Source organism: Nipponia nippon, unplaced genomic scaffold (genome assembly GCF_047370975.1).
Source record: "Nipponia nippon isolate SJK-2023a ecotype South Korea unplaced genomic scaffold, ASM4737097v1 scaffold_3, whole genome shotgun sequence".
Lineage (NCBI taxonomy): Eukaryota > Metazoa > Chordata > Aves > Pelecaniformes > Threskiornithidae > Nipponia > Nipponia nippon.
This window is the reverse complement of record NW_028262347.1, coordinates 54,580,127-54,593,616: the sequence shown is the minus strand read 5'-3', so window position 1 is coordinate 54,593,616 and position 13,490 is coordinate 54,580,127. Positions and strand designations below refer to the sequence as shown.

At 46.8% G+C, this 13,490-nt stretch overlaps 4 protein-coding genes across 4 annotated transcripts; 2 read left to right on the top strand and 2 right to left on the bottom strand.

Moving 5' to 3' along the window:
• Positions 1 to 885: 885 nt before the first annotated feature.
• On the top strand, positions 886 to 2,624 carry LOC148054632 (histone H1.01-like). Its single transcript, XM_087767821.1, has one exon. It carries the CDS (start codon positions 1,087 to 1,089, stop codon positions 1,744 to 1,746), a length of 660 nt encoding a protein of 219 aa, XP_087623947.1. The 5' UTR covers positions 886 to 1,086; the 3' UTR covers positions 1,747 to 2,624.
• Positions 2,079 to 3,162, bottom strand: LOC104022820 (histone H2A-IV). The gene has a single exon (XM_009476576.2). The coding sequence runs from the start codon at positions 3,153 to 3,155 to the stop codon at positions 2,766 to 2,768; it is 390 nt and encodes a 129-aa protein (XP_009474851.2). The 5' UTR covers positions 3,156 to 3,162; the 3' UTR covers positions 2,079 to 2,765.
• Positions 3,163 to 3,353: 191 nt separating this feature from the next.
• Positions 3,354 to 3,996, top strand: LOC104022819 (histone H2B 1/2/3/4/6). The gene has a single exon (XM_009476574.2). It carries the CDS (start codon positions 3,369 to 3,371, stop codon positions 3,888 to 3,890), a length of 522 nt encoding a protein of 173 aa, XP_009474849.2. The 5' UTR covers positions 3,354 to 3,368; the 3' UTR covers positions 3,891 to 3,996.
• Positions 3,997 to 12,483: 8,487 nt separating this feature from the next.
• Positions 12,484 to 13,471, bottom strand: LOC104022821 (histone H2A-IV). Its single transcript, XM_009476577.2, has one exon. It carries the CDS (start codon positions 13,207 to 13,209, stop codon positions 12,820 to 12,822), a length of 390 nt encoding a protein of 129 aa, XP_009474852.2. The 5' UTR covers positions 13,210 to 13,471; the 3' UTR covers positions 12,484 to 12,819.
• Positions 13,472 to 13,490: the final 19 nt, after the last annotated feature.

Sequence of the window (13,490 nt, the reverse complement as noted above, 5' to 3'; positions counted from 1 at the left end):
GAGGTGTGTTAAAAAAACAAAACAAAACAGTAATATGGTTTTAAATTATACTACTATTAGAGAAAATACATAACAAAATAATACTCTGTGGGCAAGACCATAACTACTAAACTGCTATACTAGCCCTTGCACATCTTAAATTACTAGAGAGACAAAGATAATTTCAGTAAATATCACCAGAACTTTAGGAGCTTGCTTTCTTTTACAAAGCTGCAGTTTTGTAACATCACATATCAAATGACCGTTTCCTTGAAAGTGACATGCGACATGAAAGGCAAATAGCTTGATTCACTTAATAATTGGTACAGAAATTCATATGGAAAACAGACAAAAGAAAAACACCCAACACAAGGTAGCAGGGTAAGTTTGCCTCCCTTCTACTGAAATTCCAGGAAGAGAAAATAAAACAACTGTTTGTTCATAAACCTCCAGATAGTTACAAATTGCTTATGGCTCTACAAAAAGTGCAATAGGAGGTTGTACGAGACACTATTTCACTAGACTTTAGCGTTTTAGGAGGTAAAACACATGGTCAAAGGAACCGGTTCTTAATCCATATTCAGAGCTGAAAGAGGAGTTTGTGTTACTTCCTCCTCTTCAAAATCAATTTAAACTGTCAAAATAGCTTTAAATCGGCAGATTTCAACTTTGACCCCAAGAAAACCCTCTAAAGAATCAGACTGAGTCGTTGCTGTAACATTTCTGTCAAAAGGAAATTTTTAATTTGCAAGGAAAAACAAAAGTTTCTCTCTGCAGAGGTCTCTCCAGCAGCAGCACACGGGATTTATCCCTTCTCCTTTAACTCAGCCCGCGTGTTTGCAGCTGGAAACTCTCCCGAACGCAAGTACCTGCTCTTCTCCTCCCTCACCGGGGAAATGGGGCGATTTCGTGGCAGAAATTCCGAGGAAAATACACTTTTGTTAGTCCAAAGAAACACAAATCGAGCACACCGAAGGGCTCCCCGGCCGTGCAGCGGGGCGGGCTCTGCAACGCACCAATCACCGCGCGGCTCCTCTCTAAAAATACCAGCATCTGACCCGCGCCAGCCCAATTGTGTTCGCCTGCTCCGCAGAGGACGCCGCCGCGATGTCCGAGACCGCTCCCGCCGCCGCCCCCGATGCGCCCGCGCCCGCCGCCAAGGCCGCCGCCAAGAAGCCGAAGAAGGCGGCGGGCGGCTCCAAAGCCCGCAAGCCGGCGGGCCCCAGCGTCACCGAGCTGATCACCAAGGCCGTGTCCGCCTCCAAGGAGCGCAAGGGGCTCTCCCTCGCCGCGCTCAAGAAGGCGCTGGCCGCCGGCGGCTACGACGTGGAGAAGAACAACAGCCGCATCAAGCTGGGGCTCAAGAGCCTCGTCAGCAAGGGCACCCTGGTGCAGACCAAGGGCACCGGCGCCTCCGGCTCCTTCCGCCTCAACAAGAAGCCAGGAGAAGTGAAGGAAAAAGCCCCCAAGAAGCGGGCAGCCGCGGCCAAGCCCAAGAAGCCGGCGGCCAAGAAGCCCGCCAGCGCTGCCAAGAAGCCCAAGAAGGCGGCGGCGGTGAAGAAGAGCCCCAAGAAAGCGAAGAAGCCGGCGGCCGCCGCGGCCAAGAAAGCGGCCAAGAGCCCCAAGAAAGCAGCCAAGGCAGGACGCCCCAAGAAGGCAGCAAAGAGCCCGGCCAAGGCGAAAGCGGTGAAGCCGAAAGCAGCCAAGCCGAAGGCGGCCAAGCCCAAAGCGGCCAAGGCGAAGAAGGCAGCGCCCAAGAAGAAGTAAATTATACCCGAGGAGTCCTGCTCTACATATTTTGTTATCCAACGGCTCTTTTAAGAGCCACCCACACTTTCCCTAAAGGAGCTGAGGCGCCGAGATCGTCAGTAATCTGCAGCAAGGATCCAGTAATTCGTAAGTCGTCAGAGGTCAATTGTGTCTTTTTTTTTTTTCCCCCTACGATTACCGAAAGAAACGCTAAGGAGCACGGTATAACGCGGCGGCTCCAGGGAAGTGTAGACTTTCACATCTTTTTGCCGAATAATTGGTTTGACTACCAGGAAGCGATGTTTTATAGTAATGATTTGATAAAAATCGGATGTACGTTTTTTGTAAGAATATATTTTGTAACAAAAGTAATGCAATTGTCAGGCACGCTACTACTGAGCCATGTCTAATCTATTGTATTATTTTCTTAAGGTGTCTCCTTAAATGGCTTTGTCTATCTCGGGGAGGAGGGGGAGGGTTTCTTTACTGACCGGAAAATAGCCTTGGGCCTCTCCCATTCCTTTTGTTTCCGATGAGAAAGAAAAGGAGCTTTAAGTATTGAAAAAGCCCGCGCTGACCAAGGATTGGCCAGCGGAGAGCCCGGCCCGCTGCCCCTTCCCCCCCCTGCGCCTCGTAGCTCTGGTGCTGCTTCAGCAACTCTCGGAGAAGAAAAACGCGGAAGGGGGGGGGGGGCGGGGGAGGGACGGGAGCTCTCGCCGAAATCCACTGTTCCCGTATTCTCTCGCTTAAGAACCAAACAGAAAATATCCCATCCCAGGAAGAACTTGCTTTAGGAGGACACTTTAGCACGACTCTGTGTTACTAAAAACATGGAAAGCGTTGCTACTGTCGGCAAGCCGAAAATACTGTCAATAAACATGGAGAAAATAAGACAACACACGGGTTGAGTAATTCATATAAAACGGCATAACTATAGTACGGATAACTGAGCTCTCTTATGATTTTGTGGGTGGCTCTGAAAAGAGCCTTTGGGTTATCTTCTCCGGAAGAGGCAACGTGCCGCTTTACCGTTGTGCTCACTTGGCTTTAGCCTTGTGGCTGTCGGTCTTCTTGGGCAGCAGCACGGCCTGGATGTTGGGCAGCACCCCGCCCTGCGCGATCGTCACCTTGCCCAGCAGCTTGTTGAGCTCCTCGTCGTTGCGGATGGCCAGCTGCAGGTGGCGGGGGATGATGCGCGTCTTCTTGTTGTCGCGGGCCGCGTTGCCCGCCAGCTCCAGGATCTCGGCCGTCAGGTACTCCAGCACGGCCGCCAGGTACACCGGGGCGCCGGCGCCCACCCGCTCCGCGTAGTTGCCCTTGCGCAGCAGCCGGTGCACGCGGCCCACGGGGAACTGCAGCCCGGCCCGCGACGAGCGCGACTTGGCCTTGGCCCGCGCCTTCCCGCCCTGCTTCCCGCGGCCCGACATCCTCGATCAATCGCTCGCTTCCAAGAGCAACCAGCAGCAAAACGCAGCAACCTGGCGGCGCTCCTCGGCTATAGCCTGCCTTCCCCACCTCGCCCCTTCCCTGATAGGCTGAGAAGTAGGTCTCCTGTGGACAGCCAATGGGAACGCGAATCGAATTCCGGCCAATAATAAACGGCTATAGGGCAGTTATGACGCATTGTTGTGTTCTGGCCAATGAAAGTACGCAGAGGGAATGCTGCTCATTTGCATACGGGAGCTATAAATATGTGGCACGCAGCTGCTGCTCCCCAGTGCGCCATCCCGCTGCTGGCCGTATTTTTGGCTGGGGTCTGTGCGAGACGCGCTTTTGCTGCCATGCCCGAGCCGGCCAAGTCCGCCCCCGCGCCCAAGAAGGGCTCCAAGAAGGCGGTGACCAAGACGCAGAAGAAGGGCGACAAGAAGCGCAAGAAGAGCCGCAAGGAGAGCTACTCGATCTACGTGTACAAGGTGCTGAAGCAGGTGCACCCCGACACGGGCATCTCGTCCAAGGCCATGGGCATCATGAACTCCTTCGTCAACGACATCTTCGAGCGCATCGCCGGCGAGGCCTCGCGCCTGGCGCACTACAACAAGCGCTCCACCATCACCTCGCGGGAGATCCAGACGGCCGTGCGGCTCCTGCTGCCCGGCGAGCTGGCCAAGCACGCCGTCTCCGAGGGCACCAAGGCCGTCACCAAGTACACCAGCTCCAAGTAGAGCCGCCTCTGCGCCTTGTGCCAGACCTCTTCGACCCAAAGGCTCTTTTAAGAGCCACCCATCTTTTCAATAAAGGGGCTGTACAGTCAAATATGGAAAAAACTAATTCATTAGTGTGAATTCTTAATTTGTGTAGTTTTTTTTTCGAAGTCCCACTTGAGATTACTTTCTATAAAACATGCTCCAGTTTTCTGTCTCAGTGAACATACACTTTATCTTAGCAACAAATGGCTTGCTGTAAATATAGGGGTTTTTTGTTGTATTTTGTTTCTAGTGATAATGTTTTCTTATAGTTCTGTTACACTTTTAAGATTGTTGTACATATATATTTTTATGCAATACTATTCTAAGTGTTCATGTTATGTGTTGTAAACTGAAGGCAAAAAGTGGCTTCTGTAGTTTTCTAGTCGGGAGAGAATCAAAATTATTACTAATGGAAGTTTTATCTACGTACATTGTTGTAACTGCTGTAACAACATTTACCACTTGATGGTGCTCAGTCTTTTTTTTTTTTGTAGCAAAGTGAGAGGCCTACAGTGCACTGTACTGCAAAAGAATTTACATAGTAACAAGAGATATTTATCTTAATAAGCTGTTACTAATAGTCTAGTGATTAATGTAACACAGGAGTCCTTTCTAAAATTATTTATCTTCAGCAATTTCCTTAATAATTCTACTATGCATGTGATTTTTACAGTGATTTGCACAGCTTCTCCATAGGACTGCTTTAGGGAGAGAATATTCCCCTTGTAACTAAAAACACAAAGTGAAGATGAATGTTATTTCAGACCTACCCGACCTTTCCTCTATTCATATGTCATTAATTATATTAAAACTGCTAAAAACTAAGGTACCAGCCACGGTGGGACGATTACTTAAACTATCAGAGTTTATCATATAGCTACTAATTAGCCCTAAAGTCTCAGCTTCAAATTGCAGGCTGAATCACTCCATCACATTCTTGGGTAATTAGACACTGCTCTAGATGCAGATCCAAGCCATTATCACTTTCTCTCAAACTGGATCTGAATAAACCTGAATTCCAAGCATATTCTGTGGATCTGTGAGCATACTTAGTCCATTCAGGGACCACAGAATCACAAAAGTCAACCTTTCTAGTACTGACTGCGTGTTGTTTGGTAGTACAGGTACAGAGGGCGGGTACTAGGTCTCTCTTACATCAGCCACCAATTTATCAAAGTTAATTTCAGCTTGAAGGTTAATGGGCATCTCTCAGATTGGATTTCAGATATCCAGTGGTAAGAGGAATCCTCTGTACTCAGTTCTCCAGCAGTTTCAAATGGAGTTTAGAGATCTTTCCAAGTGCCCCCTTAGTGCAAACTCTGAAACATAGTTTGCATATTCTGGGCCTCTCTATATGTCCAGTACCTAAAAAGATATACACAGTATATTCCAGTCTCTAGTTTTTTGTGTAAGGGGATGTGCAGGTTGCTAGACAGGGACTACAGAAAATATCATATACTAAAAGTGCTCAGATTTTGATAGTGGTGGTGATCATTGGAACAATTTGCCAGTGGCTATTATTTTCAATAATCAGTCACATAAAAGTCAATGTCAGTTATGTTGTGCTAAAAAAAGACCTTAGTTCAAACTGCAGCTACCACCGGGCAGCCCTGTTGCCTGAGTTAAAGTAGGAGCTTGGTGGTGCCTTCTGGCCCCCCGGTTCAGGAATCCATAAGCATTCTTTTTGCCTTTCCTGATTTTGTATGCTCCTTGCTGCATGCTTCATTAACATAGTTTTCACAGAAATTTCAGGGTTTGTTTTTTTTTTTTTTAAGGCTGTTCCAGTATGTGAAATTGTTTCTAGGCTCATGAAACTCTTCATTCAACAGAAAAGAAAATGTTGCTTATGATTGCTGCTTCCAATCTTACTATGAATGATAAGGCAATATTACGGGGCTATAATGTGAACATAACATTTCTACCTGCACACATACATCATCAGATCTGATTGTAACACATCCATTATTTTTCCACCAGTGCTGAGACCGAAGTTTCTGAAATGACTAAAAACAACTACCATGGAAAATTTTGTGTACTTGTTCTTTTCACCAGAGGTAAAAGTAGTAGGATTTAGGTTCAGTAAGAATACCAAACATAACAATTTCATCCCACAAAAGGATGAACATTCAAAATTAATAAAGCAAATAGTATGAATATAAAATCATATGACAGTATATTCTTCCATATTTCATGTTCTTTAATGTTCTTTCCTATTCAGTTCAAAGCAGTTTTCTTTTTATTCTTAAATCCACTCTACTCAGATGACATCACCCAGGAACAATAAGATGGCACAGTGTTCAAATACAACATCCTGGTGTGGCAGGAATTATGCCGCCACCACCTAGACCATGGCAGGAGTTATGCAGATGCCATCTCAACAGGGCTCGGCCCTAAGTTCCTGCTTGAAGAAGATGAGTCTCCAAGCCACGGAGAAAATAAATGGTTTGTTTACCTGACATGCAAAGCAGCTCGAGCTGGGTGCCTACCCCAGATCACACTCCCCAATTATACCTGTATCACCCAGAACTCAATCCCAAGGTCCAATCACTTAATTCTGGTTGGTGGTTTTTGTGGTTTAACCCCAGACGGTAACTAAGCATGACACAGCCGCTTGCTCAGTCCCCCACGGTGGGATGGGGGGGAGAATCAGAAGAGTAAAAGTGAGAAAACTCGTGGGTTCAGATAAAGACAATTTAAGAGGTAAAGCAAAAGTCATGCATGCAAGCAAAGCAAACCAAGGAATTCATTCACTACTTCCCATCGGCAGGCAGGTGTTCAGCCATCCTCAGGAAAGCAGGGCTCCATCATGCACAATGGTTACTTGGGAAGACAAACGCCATCACTCCCAACATCCCCCCCTTCCTTCTTCTTCCCCCAGTTTATATACTGAGCATGATGTCATACGGTATGGCATAGCCCTTTGGCCAGTCTGGGTCAGCTGTCCTGGCTGTGCCCCCTCCCAGCTTCTTGTGCACCGGGCAGAGCATGGGAAGCTGAAAAGTCCTTGACCAGTGTAAGCACTACTTAGCAACAACTAAAATATCAGTGTGTTATCAACATTATTCTCACACTAAATCCAAAACGCAGCACTATACCAGCTACTAGGAAGAAAATTAAGTCGATTTTTTTCTTGGTCGCTGGGCTGGCCGCCTTCTGAAGTTTTCTCATTCTCTTTGAATTGGTTCCTTGGTCCTTATCTTCTTCATTCTGCTTGCATCTGTCATTTTCAGCTAGTTCTGTGTTTGCAACGTTAGTTTTATCAAAAAGTTTACTCTCAGTCAGCTGTTGCAGCCTAAGACTTCAACAACTTTAACTTCTAGTGCTAAGCAAGGCTACTAATCCTGACTTCTTAACGCTGGGAAGTGCTAGAATACATAATCTTTAAACAGGCCCTTTGTGCTGTATTTTTATCTACCCTCCATGTCTATCTTCAAAATACCTCTTTACTCATAGCAACTGAAATATAGGTATATTTATTTTTGGTTACACAAACATTTTTGTCAAAATACTTTTTTTTATATCGGCAACCTTTTGTATATCAAATTATCAGAGTTACATTTCAGTTTACTTCTGTAGTGAATAACCAGCTATAAGGAACACTGAAGAACAATCCAAACAGTTACAAAAAATTCCTCTATCTTATTTTTAATAGAATAATAAAGTTAGTAGCATTCTTAGAAAGACTTATATCTTCTCTAGATCAGCATACCTACAGTAAAATTTATATATATTAATCATCATGGTTAAAAAAAATGTGCTTTTATTTCTGCAAAAGTGAAATACACCAGCTGGGTAAACAAATAACTGCATTCTGTAGTTAACTGACCGGACAGCGAATCAGAAACAAGAAATAGGTGCCATATAACTGATCCAAAACCTGAACAAATCGCATACTGGCTACAGCAATTTTATACTACTTCCCGCTCTTTTTTCTAAATCAGTATCTGCTCACCTACTTATGAAATCCAATTATTTTTCCTAACGGCCAGAGATAATAGTTACTCAACACAAAGGGCAAATTATTGCTATGTTAGTTTCCCAGAGACTTTTGTTTCCAGTTTTAATGATAAAGAATATATTTCAAAATAATCAGCATTGAGGGAGAAAGTATTAACTGCAGCTAGAGAGAAAGATTTGGTCTTATATACCCCTTGATGTAATGCTGTTGGCCAGTAATGAAAATGTGCCTGGTTCAGACTGTAAAGGGAAAAAATGAGTCTTTGAGCTCCAAAAACCTGATCTTGGGGTTGTGCTGTATCAGAGGGCAGCCCAGCTTGAGACATGACACAAATCTCACTGGAGAAGTGGGCTGCAAGTAGAGGGGAATGCAGCTGGGAACACCCCTTCTCCCTTCCCAGCTCACATACCTACAAGGAAGGAAGCAGGGTAGCAAACACTACACATCAAGGCTATCCCGCCAGATCTCCAGCCGACCCGGGCTTTATCCCCCCAGCAGTGGGCGTGTCATGTTATAAGGGGCGGAGACAAGGGAGGGTCGACCCTTAACTCTTTCCTTACAGCATATGATCTTCCGGTCGCCAGCCCTTATCTTTACTACAAAGAAGCATTACAATGAGCAAGGGAAGCTCTTTCCTCAGGGACTGGGGTCACAGAACCAGAGGCCTATGCAGATAGATAGAAAAGGGTTTTTAGGTTTTGGTTTGGGTTTCTTTGGTGGCTGCAAAGAGCTAAATCATCTGACAGCCTGTCCTGATGGAGAGGTTGTTCCAAAAGCATTCCTTGCCAAAAATTATACTAAGTATTAATCACAAAGGTTCTTCCATTCATTTTTTTAACACAGAAAAGCTCAGGAAGCAATTCTGGATGTACTTGCATTTTAAAATTAGAAAATAAGTAGATTGTGTGTGAAAGGATTATCGGGACAGCTTGGAATTTTCATCACCAGTAAAATCCATAATCTTTTTGTGGTTGTAGTCCTACTTGCATTGAATGTAAATTTTGTACTAGAAAGGGTCACAGGAAAATGGAAGAAATAATTCCCAAAATAAGAAGAGGGCACACATGGAGAGTTACAGCTGAAATTTGGACTTGAGAGAGAGTAAAGGATCTTGCATTACCTTTGTGCAGCATCAGAGCTATAAAGAAATGCATGCATCTCTTGTATGCACCCCCTTTTCCTTTGTAGCAAGTAGCAACCGTTGCAACGTGAAACAATCTGAACACTCCACATGATAAAGTATTTTTTTGCCTCGGGTGCTTAGGACACAGCAAGGTTAGCATCTTTAAACATCGCGGTTAGAAAAGAGGACAAGAATTACCTTAAGAATGACATAGCCCCAATCTTTCTACACATTGAAATACGTCTTTAAATAGGATTGCCTTCTCCTGTGCTCCAAGCACCAGCAGACCTGGCTGACCGCATCCCAGGCAAAGCTGGGTGCCTGGGCTCAGCTGAGCTGGCTCAGGAAGCCCAGATAATGTATCATCTGAATCGCTTCCACTCCCTACATGCAGGGGCTTTTAAACTCTGTCTTTTGAAAACTCTGGTATAAATCCCGTGGAAGAAGTGAAATGGTCATATGGGTGTAAGGCATTTTTAGCTCCTGGAGTTTTAGCCTTAACGGATACTTACTTGTCCCTGGAAACCTCATGGGGTGTGTGTGTTGTACTTCAGACTCATAATAGCAGCTTCTAATTGTGCATTTATTGACGGGGCAAAAATCAAACAATGAAGGTTTCTAAAACGTTGATAAAGACAATATCAGAGCTATTCACCCTTTTCATAACACAATGAAGGCAGATAAGCCTTTTACTCATTTTTCATTTTGACAGTGTTTTCCACCTGAGAACATTTGCATGAAAGACCGTATTTCTCAGCAGGCAATGGCACAGGATATAAACAACAGGGGACATCAGGAAGCTTCAGAAGAACTGGGGTCTGTTTACAGCATTTATGCGAACTGAATAATGTGGACTCTTCCGCTTACCCTGCAGGTTTATTTCTTGACAACGAAGGAGTTAAAAATACTTTAATTGGGGAAAAGAAGTGAAAAGGAAATAGCTGGTTTCTGGGTTTAAAAATCCGGGGCCCTGCTCTGCCCTTTCCGGAGGTACCGACCGTTTTCATCGCCTTTGCGTCGTTTTTCTCCGCCCAGCCCGGCCTCCCTCCCGGCCTCTCTTCTCGAATCAGCCGTGTTACACCGCACTCCCTCCTTCGACTCCGCAATGGACGCAGATCAGTCCTTGAATTCCCATCTCTGGCAGCGGCGTGGGGAGTAAGAAAATCTCCGCTTGCCACGGCCGGACCGAGAAACCCGGAGGGTTTTGTCGTGGCAGGAGACACGAGGGGTCCTGGTGGGGACTGTCCCCTCCGTTATCCACCACCCGCTGCATTTACGCAGCGACGAGATAATCCGGCTTCAGCCCGAGTTCTTCTTCATAAACGTACCCAAATTAAACTCGTGGGATAAATCGCACAATAAAGCCAATACTGCTTACTACATATTAAAAACCCTTCCGGGTGTTTTGGTTCGTTTTCTGCTTCCCTCCCTCGAGGAATAACAAGCACAACGAAGAAAGAGACAAATTCATACGTAATTAATTCGTTTCCATGTCCAGCCAGCAATTCAATCCGGGTGCCGTTGTGCGACCCGCCGTCCGAAACAGCGCGCGTTCCCCTTTCCTCAGGCGCGGTGGGTGAAGAGGGCTGTGCAGTGGCGGCTGCCCCATCAGCGGCCGCCGTCCGCGGGAGCGGGACCCGCCGGGGGCGGGGGATGCGCCGCCTTTTGCCGCCCGGAGCGCCGGCTCCTCGGAGTTGCTAAGTGGTCCCATTCACACGGGCTAGAGGAGGCAGATTTCTCTCTGTCTTTTGATGACAGGCGTTTTCACCTTCCTCTCTCGTTCTGCTGTTGCAAAACTGAGTTAACGTTAAAGAAATAACCGGGAATCTGCCTGTGCCGCTTATAAGAGACTGCAGGTGTTCACACTCGCCTTGTCAAGAAATATATATATTTTCAAAACCAATCTGCCCGCTTACCCCAGTTTTTGCAAACCACGTCTATGAAACACGTTTACAAAAGTGTCTGGCTGTACAATACACATGTGAGGCCTTGTGGCCCTTCACAGTTTAGACCTCACATATCCCTATCGGTTTTTTAAGGCTTTGTTTCCCAGATATATGATTTGGCACTAGAGCTATATAATGCTTAAACGCATTCTGCAACAGGGAAATAAGAGGAATACCTACAAGAATAGTAACGAACGCTATATCTTCTGTACTATTGCATTTGTACTTTTGATACCAGAGGATTCATTAGTAAGGGAAAGAAATCCAAAAGATTGTCCTTTGCAGTCTAGAAACTAGAATTTAAGCCCTCTCACACGACATCGAGATGATGCACATGTATCCAGAGGTTTTCGCAGGACCTTCCCTATTTTTGCTACAATCCCCAGCGGTTCCGATATGCAGATACCAGTTTCATCATGTGGAAGAAACACACACACACAGAGGGGAGTGGAGAGTTTCCTCCCTTGTAGATGGGTGAACTTATTACCAACTCAATTTCAGGAAAGCTAAACTCAGCAAGCACTAGGTCCACAGATACGTTAGCCCACATATCTCTTCTTCTTATACCGGAGAACAGAGATGGGGAAAACCATGGCCGCGTTGAAAACCACTCCTATTGCTCCAGTGCCACCAAGCTGATCACCAAGGCCATGTCCACCTCCACTGGAGCACAAAAAAGAGCCCCAGGAAGGTCAAGAAGCTGGCAGCCTCTGCAGCAAGAGCCTGCACAAGACTGTAATGCTAAAAAAGCAGGGAGGAACCCCACTAAAGCCCGAAGGAAATCAGAAGCAAGCAGGGCAGCACCAAAGCAGAGAAACAACTTTAAGGCAACACTGTGCCCTGCTGGAAGAGCAGCAGCTCTTCTAAGAGCCACTCGCCTTCTCCCAAAACGAGGTGGGAGCTCGAAACTCCCCATACCTCATGGAGAAGAGGGGGCGGATCCAGCCAGGAGTGCCAGGAAAACAAAATTAAAACCAATAGTGCTCTTTCCTAGTGGAATGCAGCAGCCATCCCCGTGGTAGCACATCACATCAGGCAGCTCACTAAGGGTACTGGTAACCCCGCCCGAAATCTTGCCCTAGTGCTCTGCAGAGTTAACTCTGCCAAGGAAAGGCAGCGTGGCTCTCTCACATGATAGCATTAAAACGCAGCAAAAAATGGAAATTAACAAAGGGCCCGAGGCAGTGAACACCCTGCATATTGCAAAAGAATTGGTTCAGGGTCACTGCGGGGACCATGTGATTTCCTCAGGGTTTTATTTTTGTGTGTGAGCGCTTTGCTTTTAGTCCTCCACCTTCTCGCTAAGTTTGAAAACTCCGTGTCACCTAGAGTTGGAACAGCGATCGACTACTCTTAGAGTCTTGAACAGAACAGAAATAATATAGATTGATAGGAAGACATCACTTTATATCATCCTTTAATAAACACTGCATAGAGCACTCACAGCAAAGCCAGACCTGGCTTACTAGGACATGCAATATTTACTCTAATATTATACAAAAACATAGATCCTACTGCTGACACGTTAAAACTGTCCAAAAATTCACAAACCATAAAAATATTTTATTAAAAATAAACCAGGAAATTCTAAAAAAGAAACAAGAAACTAAACTTAACCCTTCAGATGGTCTGTCCAAGTTTTTAAAAACTAATATTTAGTATTAATAAAAACACAGTCTCTACAAGAAACGTAAGCAGAAACAAAAACCAGCATAATTAAGGCAAAATCACGTTAAGGAGTAGTAGCTCACATGTTTCTGCCTGCATTCACTCGAAGAATCAAAACCCCAGAGAGCGACTCCACCCTTTATGATCATTGTGGGTGGCTCTGAAAAGAACCTTTTGTCTGTTTTGTTTCCTGATTAGTCTTGGATAAGGTCACTTGGCTTTAGCCTTGTGGCTGTCGGTCTTCTTGGGCAGCAGCACGGCCTGGATGTTGGGCAGCACCCCACCCTGCGCGATCGTCACCTTGCCCAGCAGCTTGTTGAGCTCCTCGTCGTTGCGGATGGCCAGCTGCAGGTGGCGGGGGATGATGCGCGTCTTCTTGTTGTCGCGGGCCGCGTTGCCCGCCAGCTCCAGGATCTCGGCCGTCAGGTACTCCAGCACGGCCGCCAGGTACACCGGGGCGCCGGCGCCCACCCGCTCCGCGTAGTTGCCCTTGCGCAGCAGCCGGTGCACGCGGCCCACGGGGAACTGCAGCCCGGCCCGCGACGAGCGCGACTTGGCCTTGGCCCGCGCCTTCCCGCCCTGCTTCCCGCGGCCCGACATCGCAGCCTCTCCGTCCAACGACGCGCCACGCAGCTCCGCCGAAACAGCGACCCGCTCCCATCGCGCCCGCCCGCTTTTATACCGCTCGGGCGGAGCGGCGGCGCACGCGCTGATTGGCTGGGAGGACAGCGCAGTGCCGGCAGCCAATGGCAAGGCGGATCGACATCTGCCCAATAGCAAAGCTTCGCGCGTGGTGACGACCTGCCGGCGGACGTCCAGCCAATGGCGGAGCGACGCTCTCGAGCCGCCGCTTTGCACAGCGCCGCTATAAAGGGCTCCGG